We start from the raw sequence: 17,483 nt of genomic DNA on the forward strand, positions 1-17,483 counted from the left end.
AATAACAAACTTCTATTCCCACAATGTCTGGCAGAAAGCTGTCAATCGCAAAAACTGTTTCTTAAAAATTCAAGGGAAAGTTTTCATACTTAAAAATCAGTTTTGGAAAAATTAAGGGACAAGGGTCTGTCTAATCCGCAAAAACCTCTTCCACAAACAAACAATTTTTAGGTCCTAAATCGCAAGAAGTTATTCTACAAAAAGTTCTTGCACCAATAATATCTTCTTTAGGGAATGGAGAAATCATACTTGTAAAGAGGAAAGGCCTAAATGGAATAATAATGCAAAAAGGAGTAGCTAAAGGAGGGGGAAACGAGTGTAAAAAGAAGGAAGGGAAATAGTTAAGATTATTTTTCTGTCTTATTAAATTCTAAATTCCATTTGACGCAAAAATCTTACGAAGATTGACCCAGAATGCTAGTTGACTGTGTTATTCTAAAACCATCCCGACTTCCATTTATGGACTAGATTGCGTACGAAAACGTTTTATAAAAACTCAAAAGAAAAAAAAATTTGAATTTGCTATTGGGTAAAACATTAATGATAAATAAAACAGCAAATATTTTGGAAAGTATTCTGAGTATCAGCTCTTTGGGAACTATTTGTGATAAGAATTGGAAAAAAATGAAGGATGAATTTGAAGTCTCTTCGCAGGAAGGTAAACGTCTTTTCAACCATTGTTGAAAAACTAGCATACAATGAAGCAGCCTTTGAATTGAAACTTGAACACAAAACATTGAATTTTTGTTATGAAAATAAATGCTCCTACCATAAGATCCTACTATAAATTTTTACTTAATGTACTATTATACGAGGAAGAAACAGCTACAATTTACAATAGTTCAATATTTGAAGAGGTACCAATTTCTACTAAAAATGTTTACATTTTACCAATTTTAACAAATGATACAAAATGCATTTGGGTTATAATCATTGAAAACGTAATTCAGTTAGAGAAAACCTTGGATAGTCCTAGCTTGCAGTTCCATTCGCGCCCGAGGCAAGTATTTCCGAGTTAATCAGCACAGCTCGTAAATTAACTAGGCTCTCGAGAATATAAACTACCTAAATGTCAAGGGGTTCTGATTCTCTAAATTTATTAACATCTCGACGACTGGATACCGTGGAACCACGATCGTAAGTCATACCGTATTTATTCGATAATAAGCCGCCCTTGTTCATAAGCCACCCTTGTTTATAAGCCGCGGCAAATTGAGTTCATAAAAAATGTGAGCCGCACCCAAAAAACCATGCATAGATACTTGGTTTGCAATGTCGGATTCATACACTGAGAAAAACCTGATTCTGTACTTGAACCAAAAAAACATTGGACGTTTCAACCAACAACAATATTCTCCAGTATGGGACCATCAATAGCACCCAGAAGTATCTCTTTCTCATCTTCTATATTATCACCCTCGGCTTCAAGGTTGCAGGAATATTGACAAGATCTGGATAAAATAATGTAAGCCACCCACGTTTAAAAACTGTCCTTGATAATAAACGCCAGCCAAACGTGCCAAAAAATATCGAATGAATACGGTAGATTAATTTTTGCATACCTAAGTATCTAAAATATGATGCTATAAACATTTTAATTATTTGCAGAGAATATTGATCTGATTAATGCTTCAAAGAGTTGCGACCGGACTGGACAGTTCCATACTCAGGGTCTTTCATAAACGTTGCATAAAGGTTCTTGAATGACGGCCTATTCACTGGTTCAGCATTCCAGCAACTTAGCATAATCTGATAAATTTTTTCTGGACAGTCCATCGGTTTTGAAAGTCGTTCGCCACGCTCGAGAAACGCAATGACCTGCGGAGAAAGTTTAACAGCTTGCAACAGATTTTTTAAGCAAAGCAGTTTGAAATATCAGACATGAAACGTTTAGCAGCTTCAAACGTTGAATAAAACCACGGTTTAGCAGTTTCAAACGTGAAACATCAAATGTTTAGCAGGTTGAATGACAAACATTCAGCAGTTTCAAACGTCAAAACACAAACCTTTGGCAGTTTCAAATGTTTCATGACAAACATTCAGCAGTTTCAAACTTTAATGAAAAAGATTCAGCAGTTTCAAACTACAAACGCTTAGCAGCTTCAAACGCTGAATGACACACATTCAGCAGTTTCAAACCACAAATGTTTAGCAGTTACAAACGTTTAATGACAAACTTTTAGCGGTTTCAAACGTTAAATGACAAACATTCAGCAGTTTCAAACTAAAAATGTTTAGCAATTTCAAACGTTTAATGACAAACATTCAGCAGTTTCAAACGCCAAATACTGAACACCAAATGATTCCAAGCATTTATAGCGGTTTTATACAGTTCAAATCTAAAAAATCACTTCATTAATATACAGGTCATGTTGACAACAGAAATGCTTGTATTAAAAAAGTGTATTTACTCCTCCAATCTTACCAAAATCGCATTCGAGTTTTTAAGAATACTGCGTGTGGATAATTCTCTTGTGTTTTGCATATTATTCCAACTAAATCTCTAGCAAAAAGTGAACTTGCTTGGAAGCCCTTAGAAGTAACCTCTACCGTGAAAAGACCTCACGATGAAAACAATCGAGGAGGATCTCTAACCTCCTTACTAAGGAAACTATTGAAATATTCACCTGTGCGCCAGCCATATCTCCGTAGGGTAACTCGCCAAAAGTATACATCTCCCACAATGTAACTCCATAGCTCCAAACGTCACTTTTGTGAGAGAATGTCCCATAATTTATGGACTCAGGAGCGTACCTAAAGAAAAGTCAGCCTTCAACAGAAATAGCACTGAGACAACACAAGAAATCATCGACATGAAATCATCGGGCAGGAGAGCAGATACGCAAGACATGAAATGGCAAATGATGCAAATTTAGATGTATTTTCCTGTTGCATTATATAAAGACTTTACTCGCCCAACTGCTAGAAATATACAACACCATCATATATCAAATATTTATTTTTTTTCCTGATAAATCTTACGACTAAGATAAACCTTCGTCTAATCGATCTAAATCGATTCTTACAAAATCAAATTTATTCTCAGTATCAGCAATAGGTTGTCTCAAAGAATTACCATTTAACTGGCCACCTGCCACCTTGTTTCGCTTGGTAGTAGTCGCTACCGGCACCAACCGCTCTCGACAAGCCAAAGTCGCTTATTTTAACCTATACGAGATAAAGGAACAACGAAATGTCAATTTCAAATTGGCACACCGACCTAAAATGTCAGCGGCGGTTTTAGGGGCTGCGGGGTCCGAGGCCAGAAACACCTGCGAGGCCCTTTGTCCTATAATTTTTTCTCTTAGCTGCAGGCGACCTATCTGACTACCATTAGGGGAGTCTTGGGTCAAGGCCCCCTGGACCCCCCCCCCTTAAAACCACCCTTGTACAATGAATGACACAAGCGTTTCTCATTATAAAAAAATTAGGCCCTATCAAGACAAAATCTAATACGTCAAATCATTCTTGTGAACAAGGGCTAAAACAAGGAATTTGCCATGCTAAATATGAAACAAATCATATACAGTGATCAGCAAGATTTCCAATACGTAATACATAGAATTGGCAATCAATTGAAATGCTATAAGCTCAGAGTGTGCCTAGGAGTTGCAATGCTCTTCACGAGCAGCTGTTACAATAAGCCGAAAAGAGAAACACGAGAGTTGATGCGCGTAACGTTAGTATATTTTGCGGATTGTTCTTTATATAGTATATGATAACTCGAAAAAAGAGGATCTACGCCTTATTGAATGCTCTGAAAATGGCACAACCTTACCCGAGGAAAAAGCCATAATAAAAAGTCATTCTGTAAAACGTTGAAGTGATCTACTAGGAATGCCATATTGCTGATAAGAGCGAAGTACCTGGTCTTTGGTCCCTAAAAGAATATTTCTCGTCGCAAGATCTCTGTGAACAAATCTCCTCTCTTCCAGATACGTCATTCCCCAAGCAATTTGGCCCGCCCAGACTTTTAAGTTCTTTTGTGAAATCTCAGACTGGTGATCAATCAGGTAATCAAGCAATGCCCCCATAGACACAAGCTCTTGAACCTAAAACAGTGATTAAAAATTATGACTAAATGACTAGAGGTATTTCTAAGCTCAGGAAGGCTTGACCTTGAAAAACATTAACAATGCATCCAGCCAATTGGTAACAGATAAATATCTATGAAATGATATAAAGTATTTCAATCTAGCTTCAGTTCCATGTTTTAATAAAGCAATGAGTATACTGCCTTGCTATATTAAGTCTATTATGTGGAAGAGGCAGTTTGGAATTGGTGGAAAATTTGTAGATGATTTAACAAAGCGACCAAAACGGTGTTGCTTCTAAGCATGTGAGTGTACTTTTAACGATGTTGCTTCATGAGAGTTTTGCACTACGCAATGATACTGAAAGAACGAGCACAATGTTGACTGTAAGAAATATAACAAAAACTGTTTACAACTCTTGAGAGGGTTAAACTATGTCACAAATTTTTTCCATAAAATCACAAAATCCAAACATTCAACTGTTTCGTCTTAGCTCAATCGACACATTTAGACTGGTTATTAGAAATCTTGCGAAACAGATTGTTTCCATTTTAGATCAACAAGAGCTATGTTGTCTAAATGTTGAAAATTTTATCAAAAAGTCCACAAATACCAATATCATCGGTGGTCCAAGGCAGACTCCCAAAAGCCTTACGATACAAGGGTGATTCAAGTTGGACATAACTCTTGCTTCTCTGAGAAACTCCTATAGAAGAGATGAATTACATTAATTAAGTTAATGAATAAATTTATGTGCATAAAATTCGCATGTCTAATCGACGAAGAAATCTTGCATCAGTTGAAATAACAGAAACTCTCTTGGCTTTTTCGATACGATACTTACAAAATATCACCGAATAATGCGCTGAACAAAAGACAACTACAATCTCCATACTTTGTGGAATTTTATCAAAGTAAATGTTTGACAGTTTGTTCTACTGGTAACAAACCCTAACTTTTCTGTAGGATTCACTACCAAGGAACAAACAGACTCTTTGAATAAAACTTTTTAAAAGAATAACTTCCTCCTACTTAATGGATTCTTTCAATAAAATTTTCAAAATCAATTACATAAACTCAACTATACCTATTGCATCATTCACACCACCAATTACCTCATTATTTCAGCTTTTCCTTCCCATATGGAGCTCCGCAACTTTAGGAAACAATACGAAACAGAGCAAATAATGTCTCTCTCCTTGTAATAAGGAGATTCTTCTGCTATTTGTGACTTTCAAGTCAAAAACCCTTAAAAGTGATTAGATAATCCCTGGTACCAACATTCAGAGGAGCTTTAATCGTAATACGACAAATTGCAGATATCTATGGTCAATGCGGTAGACAGCAACTCAGCAAAATTAGGCCCTTGCCTAGAAAGTTGGTCTCTTTAATATGAGTAGGATGAGTATTTGGCTTATATCAAGAGGCCTATGTATCTAAATCAATCAAATCAGTTATTAGAGCTTGTCCAGAATGCTTGGACGAAGAAAAGTACTTTTGGATGCTACGTTTCTGTGCTATCTTCAAATTGAAAAATAACATACTCATGTAAAAGACGACTTTCGGGAATGTAGTGGGGATGGGTCAGTGGTCAAGTCGCAGACAACGAACTGCCAGAATCCCACCTTCACTCAGAGTGAAGAGAGTCACCATCTCGTATTAATTCCAGGCATAGGAATCAAGAGATGGGGCCAAATCAAGAGGACACAGCAATGACACAGCTAGACAAGGATAGTTTCTCAGTGTCCCAAAACATTCTTCAGGTGCTAAGTAGTACCAAATATAAAAAATACACTGATTTGGTGAACTAATTGTTAGGATGCAACTGTTAATTATGAAGTTAGCATTTTACTGTTCAAAAATAAAAGGGCTTCAATCGGTGGGACCAAGTAACAGACAGTAAATACAATGCATTCAAGAATTTTACCTGCTCTCCTTGTGTTAACTTATCTTCGTGTAGTGTCTTCAACGCCACAGAGACCTGGAAATTTAAAACAGATGATAATCACCGTTAACGCCTTAGCTCAGTGTAAAAAACCCAAAAACGAGTTACTTTCAAAGTTTAAAAACTTAATTAAGGGCTGTTACTGAAGGGAAGAAAACAGTGAATCGAAAGTAGTGAAAGTTGTGATATTTCAAACAATTGAAGGAAATAAGAGGCAAAGAAAAATACCCGTTCGCCGTTGGGGTTTATCCAGACTCCCATTAACACGGAGCCGAATTCACCTTGCCCGAGCTCTTTTCCCAATTCTAATGAATCCCGTGTAATTATTGTCTGTTGCTTTGTCTCATCTGACCCTGAAGCAGGCAACAAAAAAACACAACTTGAGTTATCAGGATTATAGGTGTAAATGTTAGTTATAATGTGAAAAACAGCTATTCTTTCCCCGAGTCAATAACCTGTTTGCCGATCAGATTGTTACCACGCAGATCACACTACTCTATAATGGCTCCGTGGTTAGGGTCGCTGACTACAGATCCAAGGGTCCGTGGATCGAGTCCCTGACATGACCAAACTTTCTCTCAGAGTGAGGAGAGTCGCTAGCTCTCTGTTATTCCAGGCGAGAGGAAGGACCAGGACATTGCTCGATAAGCATAGCTTTTCAGTGTCCAGAAACTACCTTCGTAAAGTAGGTAGCAAAGAATACAACATATGCAATACAATTCCAGTTTATTAAGTGGAAATTTCAGTACAATCAAGATGCAACTCATAAACCAACACAAAATTATCAAGCTCAAAAGGGGAAATATTCTAGACTTTAAGTAGAGCTTAAGAATTACCACTTTAAATTTTGTATTTAACGTCGTAATTACATTTTACTTTGCTTAAAGGATACCAGCGTAGGTTTGGGCAGTAAGGCAAGACTGATCGATCTATAAACTTTTTTAGATTACTGAACAAGCTTGGAGGGGCCTTTTTTTTCTTTTCCGTCCTAGAGGGGGGCTAAAAATAGAGAAGGCTTATTAGAGAGGGGGCTTTTTCATAGTTCAATGTAAAAAATGTTATAAAAATGCCCTTATTCATTTTTTGTCATGAAAATGTCATACAAATGTTCTCAAAAAATTTTGCTAGCAGCTTGGATTTTTTTTTAAAATCAATCAATTATAATGTCCTCATCTTTCTCAGAGTCACCAGGATCAATTGATAACCATAAGGACACCTTCTAAACAAATTCCGACTGGCTTCTAAGGCGCACAAGGATATCTTTACATCGGCCGTATTTAATCCACACGATCTTATCGGCATCACACCCATCAAGAGACCACCCAATGCCCTCTGTTTGAAATCGGGGGCTAATGAGGGGGGCTTCATAGAGAGGGGGCTTTATAGCGAGCGGGCATGAGAGAGAAGAGGGCTTAATAGAGCTTTTACGGTATGTAATGATTCTTAAGATTTTACTACTTTAGAATTCTTTTCAGAGTTAGGTGATTACTAACGACCATTTACACATATCTCCAAAATCAACAGGCGTGAATTTTGGAGTCTTGGCTTCAATACCTTTTGTTCTGTTTGGAACAGCTGGTGCATCGTTCTTCCAACTTGAAGCTCTATTGAAATCGCCAGCATTGTCATCCTCTACCTTCATAACATGAAAAGAAAGGCACCTGATCACTGAATCTAGCAGATTTGAAACAATTCTCCCTTTTTTATAAAAAGCTAAATTATAAAACTCAGTTACAATTGGCGCCAGATTATTGATTATCTTGAGAAATTCCTTAAAGAGCAAGTAACAAAATCACTAAGTGATGTTTGCCTGAAAAAAATATATTTAATAGTGGAGAATGAGATGCAAAGAGTTAGACTAACGAGTAGTACTTTAACGAGTAGTAGATTAACGAGAGCGTTGTAGGCGTTGAAAACTGAAGTTTGAGCACAGAAAATTTCCTTTGCAGTCTAGTGTCATGATAATCTGTAGTGTAGTTAGAACTAATTTTGATTCATCTTTCTTCAAAATGAAAAAATCAAACACTATTCACTGCAGATTCTACAAATCACATCTATTGCTGAAAGGCAAGTAAATATCATTACATGAAGATTTTGTCAAGCAAGGCTTATTTCTCTTAGAACCGTCGAATTAACAGCAGTAAGCGGAGAAACACAGAATTTCATATTTGAGAAATTACTGGCAATCACATACATGTTTTAAATTTGCTCTTGGCATGGGCAGCGGCTTGCTTCCAACAGGCGGTTTTGGAAAGGCTCTTGGAGCTGCCGAATTCCACGGACCAGAACGCGAAGGAGGGGCTTGAGCAGGACGTGTTTCTGTGCTCGGTGGAACTGCTTCGCGAAGGAGCACTGGCAAGCCATCCATATGCGTCGAATAGTGGTCCACTGCGTGTGGTAAAGTTTCGAACAAAGGGCCATCGTCTATGTAATACCAACGATCGGCCTAAGAAACAAAGAAAATTACTACCATGAAGGTTGAATATTTTCTTGGCCACGAAAAATAGGTTAGGCCATCAGTTACAAAAAAAGACTGTCAATTCGTAATACGACAAATAATTAAACCTCCAATAGCATGAGAAAGCTTTCATTTAATGACAAAAGCACTAGACGATTGAGAAAGTAATCAGAAATAGCCCATATTAATTTTGACAAAAATAAACACCTGATAAGATGTTTTTCCTATGACACAAGCATTAATATTTTGCATATTAACAGATTAATAAATAAAAGGCTAGTCCTATAAAGTTGATATTTTCTGTTCAAGTCTTAACAATATCTTAATTGGTTTAATGCTTCTAGTTAAAAACCAAAAATTAAACATTGACAGTTTGATGTAGAGGTACCCTAGATCGCATTTAATAGATTTTTCTAAAAACAAGGTCAATGACAGATGTGAGTCCAATACTTCATATGCATACTTATGTATTACTTGTAGATATAAAATTACCATAATAGCGTACTATGTTTCCCATAAAATGCTATGTTTGAGTTATATAATATGCTAAAAGTGAAATATCGCAAATATCGTAGATAAAATATGGAAATCTAGACATTTGCGGCAGCAAATACGTTTTTGAGTAGTTAGAGAGTATACATTTTCAGTATATCTTGCTTAATTATGTATCTCTTGCTCAAGATGCCTTTTATTTTTTCCCGAGACAAAAAATCAATTTTAGAGATATAACTTTTAAGCTGTAGCAAACTGGGGGATTGCAGAGCCCCCCGCAATTTCTGCCACTCTATTTCTGTATAAACAGCAACACTGACACGAGAGTACAGAGTTTAATTGCCTCAGGATGCAATGCTTGGTTGCTCTTGAAACAAACTCTGATTATTGCCTACCCTGCTTTTGATTTGGAAATGATATGCTTTACCGCCAACAGCCATCGAGAGAACATAATATCCATGGCATTTGATACTGCTGCGAATCAGAAACAACCCATCTTCCATGCCATACTTTCTCAGCATAGCAACTGCTCCCTATAATAATGAGACACAAACAAATGCGGGTAGAAGTTTTTTTAAATCTTAAAACTTAGAACTCTATCAAACTTATACATATAAACAAGAAAGATATGTGTAGCAGTGACTCATTCTATCTGTATGAATAGGAAATGGTCACGACAACAAATACAGATGAATTCAGTAGCAGGAAGAGATATCAAGGATGCTATCACCATCTGCTGCAGATTTGCAATGTCATTATAAAATACGATCTTTGTAGTATGATATCACGTTCATCTCTCTCGTCTCTTACATAAACCTCTCACAATTGGTCTGGGAAAATTCAAGTGGGACCCTCACTTCTTAGGAGAAAGAAAGCAATCCAAAATTTCCATTGGAATAAGATGGATACAATATGACTTTTTGTATGTCAAACATGAAACTTTTTCGTATACATTCCAATATGGTTACATGACAAGTTACTAAAATACCATTAAATACATACTAATTTACATACCCTACAAAGATGATACCCCAGGGAGCCTTAACTATGACTACCTCAGAGCCATGACATAGAGGGAAAAAATACACACATACGTAATCCCAAATACTTAAAGATACAAGGGGGTGGGTTAGTCTATGAGAAGCAAACTTTTATCGAAGCATTATATTTCAAAAAGAAACTTAATTATGAGACTTAAAATTTGGTTTGTTAACTTCCAAGGGAAAATTTTTATTGACACTGCTAGAACAGCTGAATACTACACAGATTCAAGTTTTTCCATCAAATAATTTTCAGAACAAGCATCTCTTTGAGGTATATGATAGATCATCACTGTAGTTTAGAGGGGATCTTCCGTGTGATTTAAACAACTTATTTAACATACTTCTAGACACTAGACAGATATTTTGACATAAACTTCAACATTCCAATTGCTTGAGTATTATGCCTAAGTACTTTTGCTGGACAACTGTTGTTAAGGGTGTTTTCTTTAAAAGGATCACATGATGGTTTATTTCCTAACATTACCTTGAAAATATTAATGCAACAGCTTGTTTTTGAGGATCCGGGTTTAATGATATTCTCCAATTATGTGCCCATTATGTTATAAGATCCAAGTCATGGTTTAAGTCGGTAGGATAAGGTCACAGGCAAATCACTGGGAATTTCACTACTAGAATCTAAGGTTGAGCATTGAAACATGACACTCAGAGTTGCAAGCACTTTATGACAACCCGGTAAGAAGTAATTTTTATTGTAAAAAATGTATTTATATCAACCAGGCCTTGTGAGGTGCTTGACAAAATGAGCACTTTCAGCTTTCTAGGCGCTCGATTGAGAATCATAAAATATCATCAAAACAAAATTTGGTTTCTCGCATTTAATTTTTAGGGATCAATAACATGCTAGGTGCTCAATCAATCAAGATCCTAGAACTTTCTAGGTGCGTGTGGAGGTGCAGGTTGAGCTTGAGTGCCTTTCCTTGCAAGGCCTGTTATCAACATAAACTACATTGGTTGGCAATAGGACATTACTCACCACTCTATCTAGATTCTGATGCAGCCATTGACTAGGAGTTGTCCTTGGTGGTGGCATAGGAAAGTTGTCTAAACAGACATATATGTTGATTAAAAACTGTCATTTTGTATCTGGCAAACAAGACTTGATACAATACCATTGTTTTGATACACATCAATGAATAACATGCTCTAGAGTTAATAGGTGATATGTCAAAAAACCAACAAAAAACATAAAACTTAAAACATCATCAGACGTAAAACTTAAAAAAGGCCAAAATTCCAACAGGCAAATTCAGATTATCTTTTACACATGGATCTAAGGAGGTTTTTGCATTAATCCTTGAATTAGGAAAAACCAATGTTCAAAAGTTGCAAAGAACTTTTCTTTAGGTTATAAGATGAAGCAAGTTTGGCCCATAGATACAAATACTGTATTTCAATAGTCAAAATAATTTTTTCACAATAACAGCCCAATTTGCAATTCAATCTTTAAAATCAATTGAAGTATTAGTGTTTGCATACCTGACCAAGGTGGACCTTGCAATCTATTTTTAGAATTATAATATTTGAAGAACAGCTTCATAAAAAACATGGTCATATCTGGTCCGATTAGGTGACAGTATGCAGGACCAGGGGTCCCATCCTAATGCTGACAATTGTCAAGAATCTACTTCAAAGTATTGCTTTCAGAGATACATACTACTGGGGCACACCTTTTTGTATTATTCATAGCACTACACCCCATACAGCAAAAATTAAAGCACTTAATGGAAATCTGGTATTTTGGTACACCCTAAATAGAAGGATTTTAGGATATTGGGTATGAGACAAAATTAGATCTTAAAATAAATCAAGAAAATAACAAAATTTCTTGGAGTCAATGCATGGATTTAAAGATCTTTCTTGGCCATCTAGATAAGAATCTCAAAATGAATTTCCTATAAATGTCAAACACACCTCACACTATAAATTGATGATCAAGGAAGTTAAAAAGTACTAGTTAATCTTTCATAAAACAATGCTTACATAAAATAAAACAAGTCAATATAACAAATTTATAACTTGAATAGGGGCTAATTTCAAACAATGAATTACAAAACTGGAACTCATACCTAAAAATTCCACAATTTCAAGTCTATTATATCTCAATGCAAGGTCTCTTGGTGTGTCTCCCTCCATTGTTCGTGGATTCATGGACGCATGATGTGATAAAAGAAGATGACAGCAGTCAATGTTCCCTCTTAATGCTGCCTCATGTAATGGCACCCATCCATTTGATTGAGATCTTTCCTGTACATCTGCTCTACCTTGAGTGATAAGTAACCTAGCTGCCTCAACATGGCCTGCAGCACATGCTTCCTAACAACAAAAATACAAACAATCACTACACATTGCATGTTGAACAAACAAAACCACTGAACCTCTGTAATTGAGCTAAGTGACCAGAATACAGGTTCTAAAAACCATACTTGGGTAGCCATCAAAATAAACAAAATGAACAAAAGAGTATGAAGGCAATAAAAAAACTAGTGTTGTAAAATTACTATTCTACTGTGTAATTTTAGAGAAAAACAGGTTTTAAAATTTTTTGCTACTTCATAGTGATAGCACAAAATTCTACTAAATATGCAGGGACAAAAATTATATAGCTTTTAGGGTGACAGGACAAGCCTAGTCAATTTCTTTGCGATAATCGATAGAAAGGTCGAGTTTGCAAATTTTTCACTGTATTCATGGTTCGATGTTGATCGTCATGGAGCGCAGAAGAAAAAGCATATATAGATGTGGTTTTTGTTTAGCGATGATGTCATTTTATGGGCAAAATTTTTCTTGCCCCGAATTCCTCCAAATAAGCCAATCACAGGCTGCGTTTCGCAATGCTCGAGGTCGAAAATTAGCTTGTGCGCATGTCGGCAAGGGGCAAAAAAAACTTTGCCCGTAAAATGACATCATCGCTCAAGGCACTAGCGGGCCAGAAGCGAGGCTAAGGACGAGACGGGATAGCAAGGAGCTTTTTCTAGAAGAGATACAAACTTATATAATTAACCACAGTAAGACTATCTATAAAATTAAATATGAATATCATAGATTTCCTTTGAATCTTTTTGAGGAGACATTGCCCCAGATGCCCATTAGCAAGAGCCGCCACTGATAAATTGCCATCACTGCCATTGCTATTATGCTTAACATAAATTTTGGCATTTGATGATATTGATCTAATCTTAGCACCTGCATGAAGACCAGAGTGAAACTAACTGCATATTTTAGAAATATATTTGGCACAGTGCATGGCCTGCCAAAGATTTGGTAAGAAATCTTATCAAGCAGAATGCTCTGGAGCATGTGTTAAAAAGCATGGCATAAAACTGGCATCACATCTTAAAAGCAACAGGCCATAGCCTTTATATGCGTCATTGTTAATGTGATACTTCAAACAACAAAACTGCTTAAAATATTTTTCAATTTTGCACCAAACTTGAGCACTTGAAAAAGTATCTCAAACAAAATTCTTCAGTTAAGATAAACAATCACATTAAAGCTGTCTTGAAGAGTTTATAAGTGCCCTATCAGCTGCAAGTTCGTCTTTGATTGAAGCAATGAAAGATACAGAGCTCTGATCGCATCCAATTGCCCCGTTAGCTACTTTTCGTGACACATGAGAAGACCTGCAAGGCAAACAAAAAATCATTAAAAAAAACTTCACATTGGTCACATGTTTTAATTGTACCTGTAATGGAGTTGTTCCGGTGCTACTTGAAGCGCTAACATCTGCGGCATAATTTAACAACAGGAGAATAATATCCTGGTAGCCTTTGCAACTTGCAATATGCAATGGCGTCCTTCCTTCTTCGTCTCTCGAGTTAACTTCTTGATAAGTAGACATCTCTGACAGTAATTTAGTAACAGCAGAAGCATTTCCATTCAGACAGGCTACATGCAATGGAGTGTCAATTCCATATTTTAAAGCTTGAAGAGGTGGTAAAGACCCTCTTGAAAAAGTTGTTAATCTACAAGGCAACCCGTCTGATTTGACTTGGTAATGTAAAATTAAGGTATCTAACCCATGAAAAATGGGCCCATCATCGATGGAAAACCGATTATCTCCTGTACAATGGACTTGGAAGTGCAGTACTTGATTGTGTGCAAGGATTGATATGACATAGTCCCCAGGGGCACTAGAACAGTCTCGAACCAGGAAGCAGCCATCGCGGTAGTTGCTTCTTGCATGTGACAGCAGAATATGGGTGGCTGCATCCCTTGTTATTCTTCCGTGATACCAATACAAAGTTTCAGTAGATGCTCTCATTTTGTTAGACTCACAGTATTTCTCCCTTCGCTTTTTTGATCATTTGCGTCTTTCTCCTTGTCCTTCTTCCTGGCCTACTGCAAACACGACATAGATAGGAAGAGTAGCCTCTTCTGCGCTACGAGAAATGCAAGATGGCTACAGAGCTACTTCCGTGTTTATAAACTGCTGCAAAGGGGCCAATTGGCAATAGCCCCCTTTAAATTGAAACTTCTTTGAAGTTAAGTACCTGCATTCATTACTGTGGAAAGGAAGCACGACCAGAACTGTATTTAGTGGAATAAACTTTGTGGTTCTTGCAAGTCTTCGTGTTCCCAAAACTTAAAATACAGTATATATGCATAAAGGGACTTAAAGGTACCTATTTCGGGCCAGGTGGGTAAAGTTGCAATTGCTACACTAAGGTAGAAAGCAAATTCACAAGTCCAGCAGGTGTAGTCAGATGTGTAGAGTTGGAGGATTCAGAGGGGCTGCAAGATTCTCCTTTCCTCTTTTTTGTTATTTTTTGTTATTTTGTTATTTAAGGGTCCCTTTGTTCTTTTCATAGCAATACACCAGGGGTGTAATGTGCCCAGACATGACCCACGCCATTGCAGTGCCTATTATGTTAAACATTATTCCTTTTCTTTGAGATACAGAACGAAAAACTGCCTTTTATATAGCAACAGAATTAATTTTGAGCCCTAATTTCTGAAACCTTCATTGAAAAGAACAAGATATAAAATAAATTTGTAGTTTTTAGCTAATTGTTTTGGGCATGCTTCGGTTTTTTTACACAGGTCAAAGCATAACCTATTTTGGACAGGTCCGTAGCAAGTTAAATGTCCTTAACATGCAAAAGAAGCAGAATGATACTAACACTTCAAATACTTAAACTGAAAAATACCTTAATTATCTATTACCCCCCCCCCCCCACCCTCAACACCCCTAGATATTTACGTGCCTGGCACTGAATGTAATGTGACTGGCAGTTTTAATAGTAGATATTCAGGCAGAAATGGCCCTGAATCTACTACAACAACATAACATAATATTGGAAAATATGGAACTTAAAGCAGATTAAAAGCATTACGTATTTGAGCATTAAAAATAACAAAGTATTGAATATTTCACTCATTTGAAGTGTATGCCTTACAATTGTTAGGACACAGGCTACAGGCTTAATTAAATGAAAATAGCATTCTTGCACTGTGATTGCTTTATCTTCTATAAATATGTGTTCTGTGGATTACGTAATTGTTTTTCTAGGTTTCTGTTAAGGGTATAAAAAAGGGGGTGGGGGTTTTATAAGTCAGCTTCAGTCTTGTCGTTAGCTTGGTCGTGCCCGTAGGCACTTCATACCTTTCGTTGGGGGTGGGGGGCTTTGTTGGGGGGGGGGGGGGGTGGTTGCATATTTGCCCTGTATAAAACTTTTGCACTCGGTTTCCGTGACATAAGAATAATTCTCGTCGCAATCACTTAGGCCCTTGATTATTGCATCCACAAATTCACTGATGTGTTTGCCTAACCTTGGGGAGACAAGCAAAATAAAGTTTTTTAATGAGTGGGGCAACCCTCCATTCTGGAGTCAAAGAGCATGCTCTCATCTTTTACAACACACTTTCGATATGCACACCAGCATCCCACTGATTTCGTCACACTAGATGTAAAATCACTATACACAAACATTTCTCAAGATGAGGGTATCCATCAAAAATCATTATGGGGAAACCCGCTGCATATAAAATACAACAAAGGGTGATATTAATCATATTACCTTTACACTCTCTTTATATAAGAACAATTTAATAAGAACACGAGCCTTAAAATTGGTAAAAAGTTTAGAACAAGCTGACGCTGAGCTACTGTAAAATGTAATTTTGAACAATGTTTCATCTCAAAAACGAGGAGTTTTTTGCCATCTAGGGGTGCTTCTTCGGTGACCTTTCAAGCTTGTCAGCAAATAATGGATGTCTTACTCACTTTTTTGGCATATAAGGCTGAACACTTCCCTAGAGCGCAATAGCTAGCAATTGCACTGCTTATATTTCAATAATTTTAGAAAAAATTAAGAACAATCCAGCCTCAGATTTTCGAAACAATTAAGAACAACCAGCCTGAACTACAACTTACTGGTTCATATAAAAAAGAATGTAATGGTAAATTTTTGGCACCGCAATGGGGAGTCATAATTAACCTCCCTTGAGGCACCGCAATGGGGAGACCCTTTGCCCCAAATTATGCCAACATATTCATGACAACAGTAGAAAAACATATCTTGTTTCAACAAAATGTAAATAGATATTAAAAACAGTATTCAGTCGACTCTGCTTATAGTCACTACGCTTAAAGTCACACTATTGGTTACAGTCAGATCAAATTTAGATCCAAATATGCCAAACTATTCAATCAAATTTAGACCCAAATAGCCCCGTTTACAGTCTCATACTCGGTTTACAGTCACTAGTTTTCAAGCAATATTTGATGTGACTATAACAGTAGTGTACAATAGTATTTCTGTTCTGACACACGCCGCTTTCATTTGGGCACACTTTTTTAGCAAATAACTGGATTCCAGATCTCTCCCAGCAAAAGGCTGTGTGGCAACGCCAGGTTGGGATTAAACCATTTTTTCTTAGTTTTTTGGCAAGCAACGTTTGTCTCACACAAATAGACACAAATATTGATCAAAGGTGTAAAACTTAAGTCCACAGTGAAAGAAAATCAGAATCTATTTAGAAATCTTTTACATCCAGGCTTACGCTAGTAATTTCTATTTCGTGTCACTGGTAGTCTGTATCATTTTACTTTTAGAATAGGTAAATTCCAAGCATATCCTTCTTTCTTGTTACATTTATATAAGAAAAACAAGAAAAGCAGATCCATTGGTAGAAAACATTTGCCCTGCAAAAGGCTACTTCGTCGTTTTAAAACATAAATGTGGTTTTGAATAACGCACAGGCTCATAGCTCTTTTCTTAGTAAAAATATGTGCCTTTTGACGCTTTCCATGTTTGGGGGTTTGGGGTCTGGAACTCAGGCTAGATGATTAGTAAAATGTTGCCCAGTCCACACGTAAATAGACACTCTTGAATCCGCAAATTTTCTTTGAAGATGGGGCTTCCTGTTCGCACGAATTCAATCAAAATCTCCGCGTTTCTCGAATTCGCTCTCCGGAATAGAAACTTTTAAATACACTATGAATTCGACGTGTTGATGCTCGGATCCGGACGTGTTTTACGGTTTGACGA

The 17,483-nt window shown here is 36.7% G+C and overlaps 1 protein-coding gene across 1 annotated transcript; it reads right to left on the bottom strand.

The window, feature by feature from the left end:
* Window positions 1-730: 730 nt before the first annotated feature.
* On the bottom strand, window positions 731-14,361 carry LOC135684393 (tyrosine-protein kinase HTK16). Its single transcript, XM_065199937.2, has 13 exons — window positions 13,676-14,361; window positions 12,060-12,306; window positions 10,967-11,034; window positions 9,325-9,462; window positions 8,174-8,425; window positions 7,534-7,615; window positions 6,208-6,332; window positions 5,962-6,015; window positions 4,648-4,740; window positions 3,867-4,052; window positions 3,077-3,168; window positions 2,628-2,754; window positions 731-1,818 (listed from the first exon to the last, which is right to left on the bottom strand). The coding sequence occupies exons 1-13, from the start codon at window positions 14,252-14,254 to the stop codon at window positions 1,624-1,626; spliced, it is 2,238 nt and encodes a 745-aa protein (XP_065056009.2). The 5' UTR covers window positions 14,255-14,361; the 3' UTR covers window positions 731-1,623.
* Between the last annotated feature and the right edge of the window lie 3,122 nt (window positions 14,362-17,483).

This window comes from Rhopilema esculentum, unplaced genomic scaffold (genome assembly GCF_057945365.1).
Source record: "Rhopilema esculentum isolate cy_ngs unplaced genomic scaffold, ASM5794536v1 HiC_scaffold_34, whole genome shotgun sequence".
Classification (NCBI taxonomy): Eukaryota; Metazoa; Cnidaria; class Scyphozoa; order Rhizostomeae; family Rhizostomatidae; genus Rhopilema; species Rhopilema esculentum.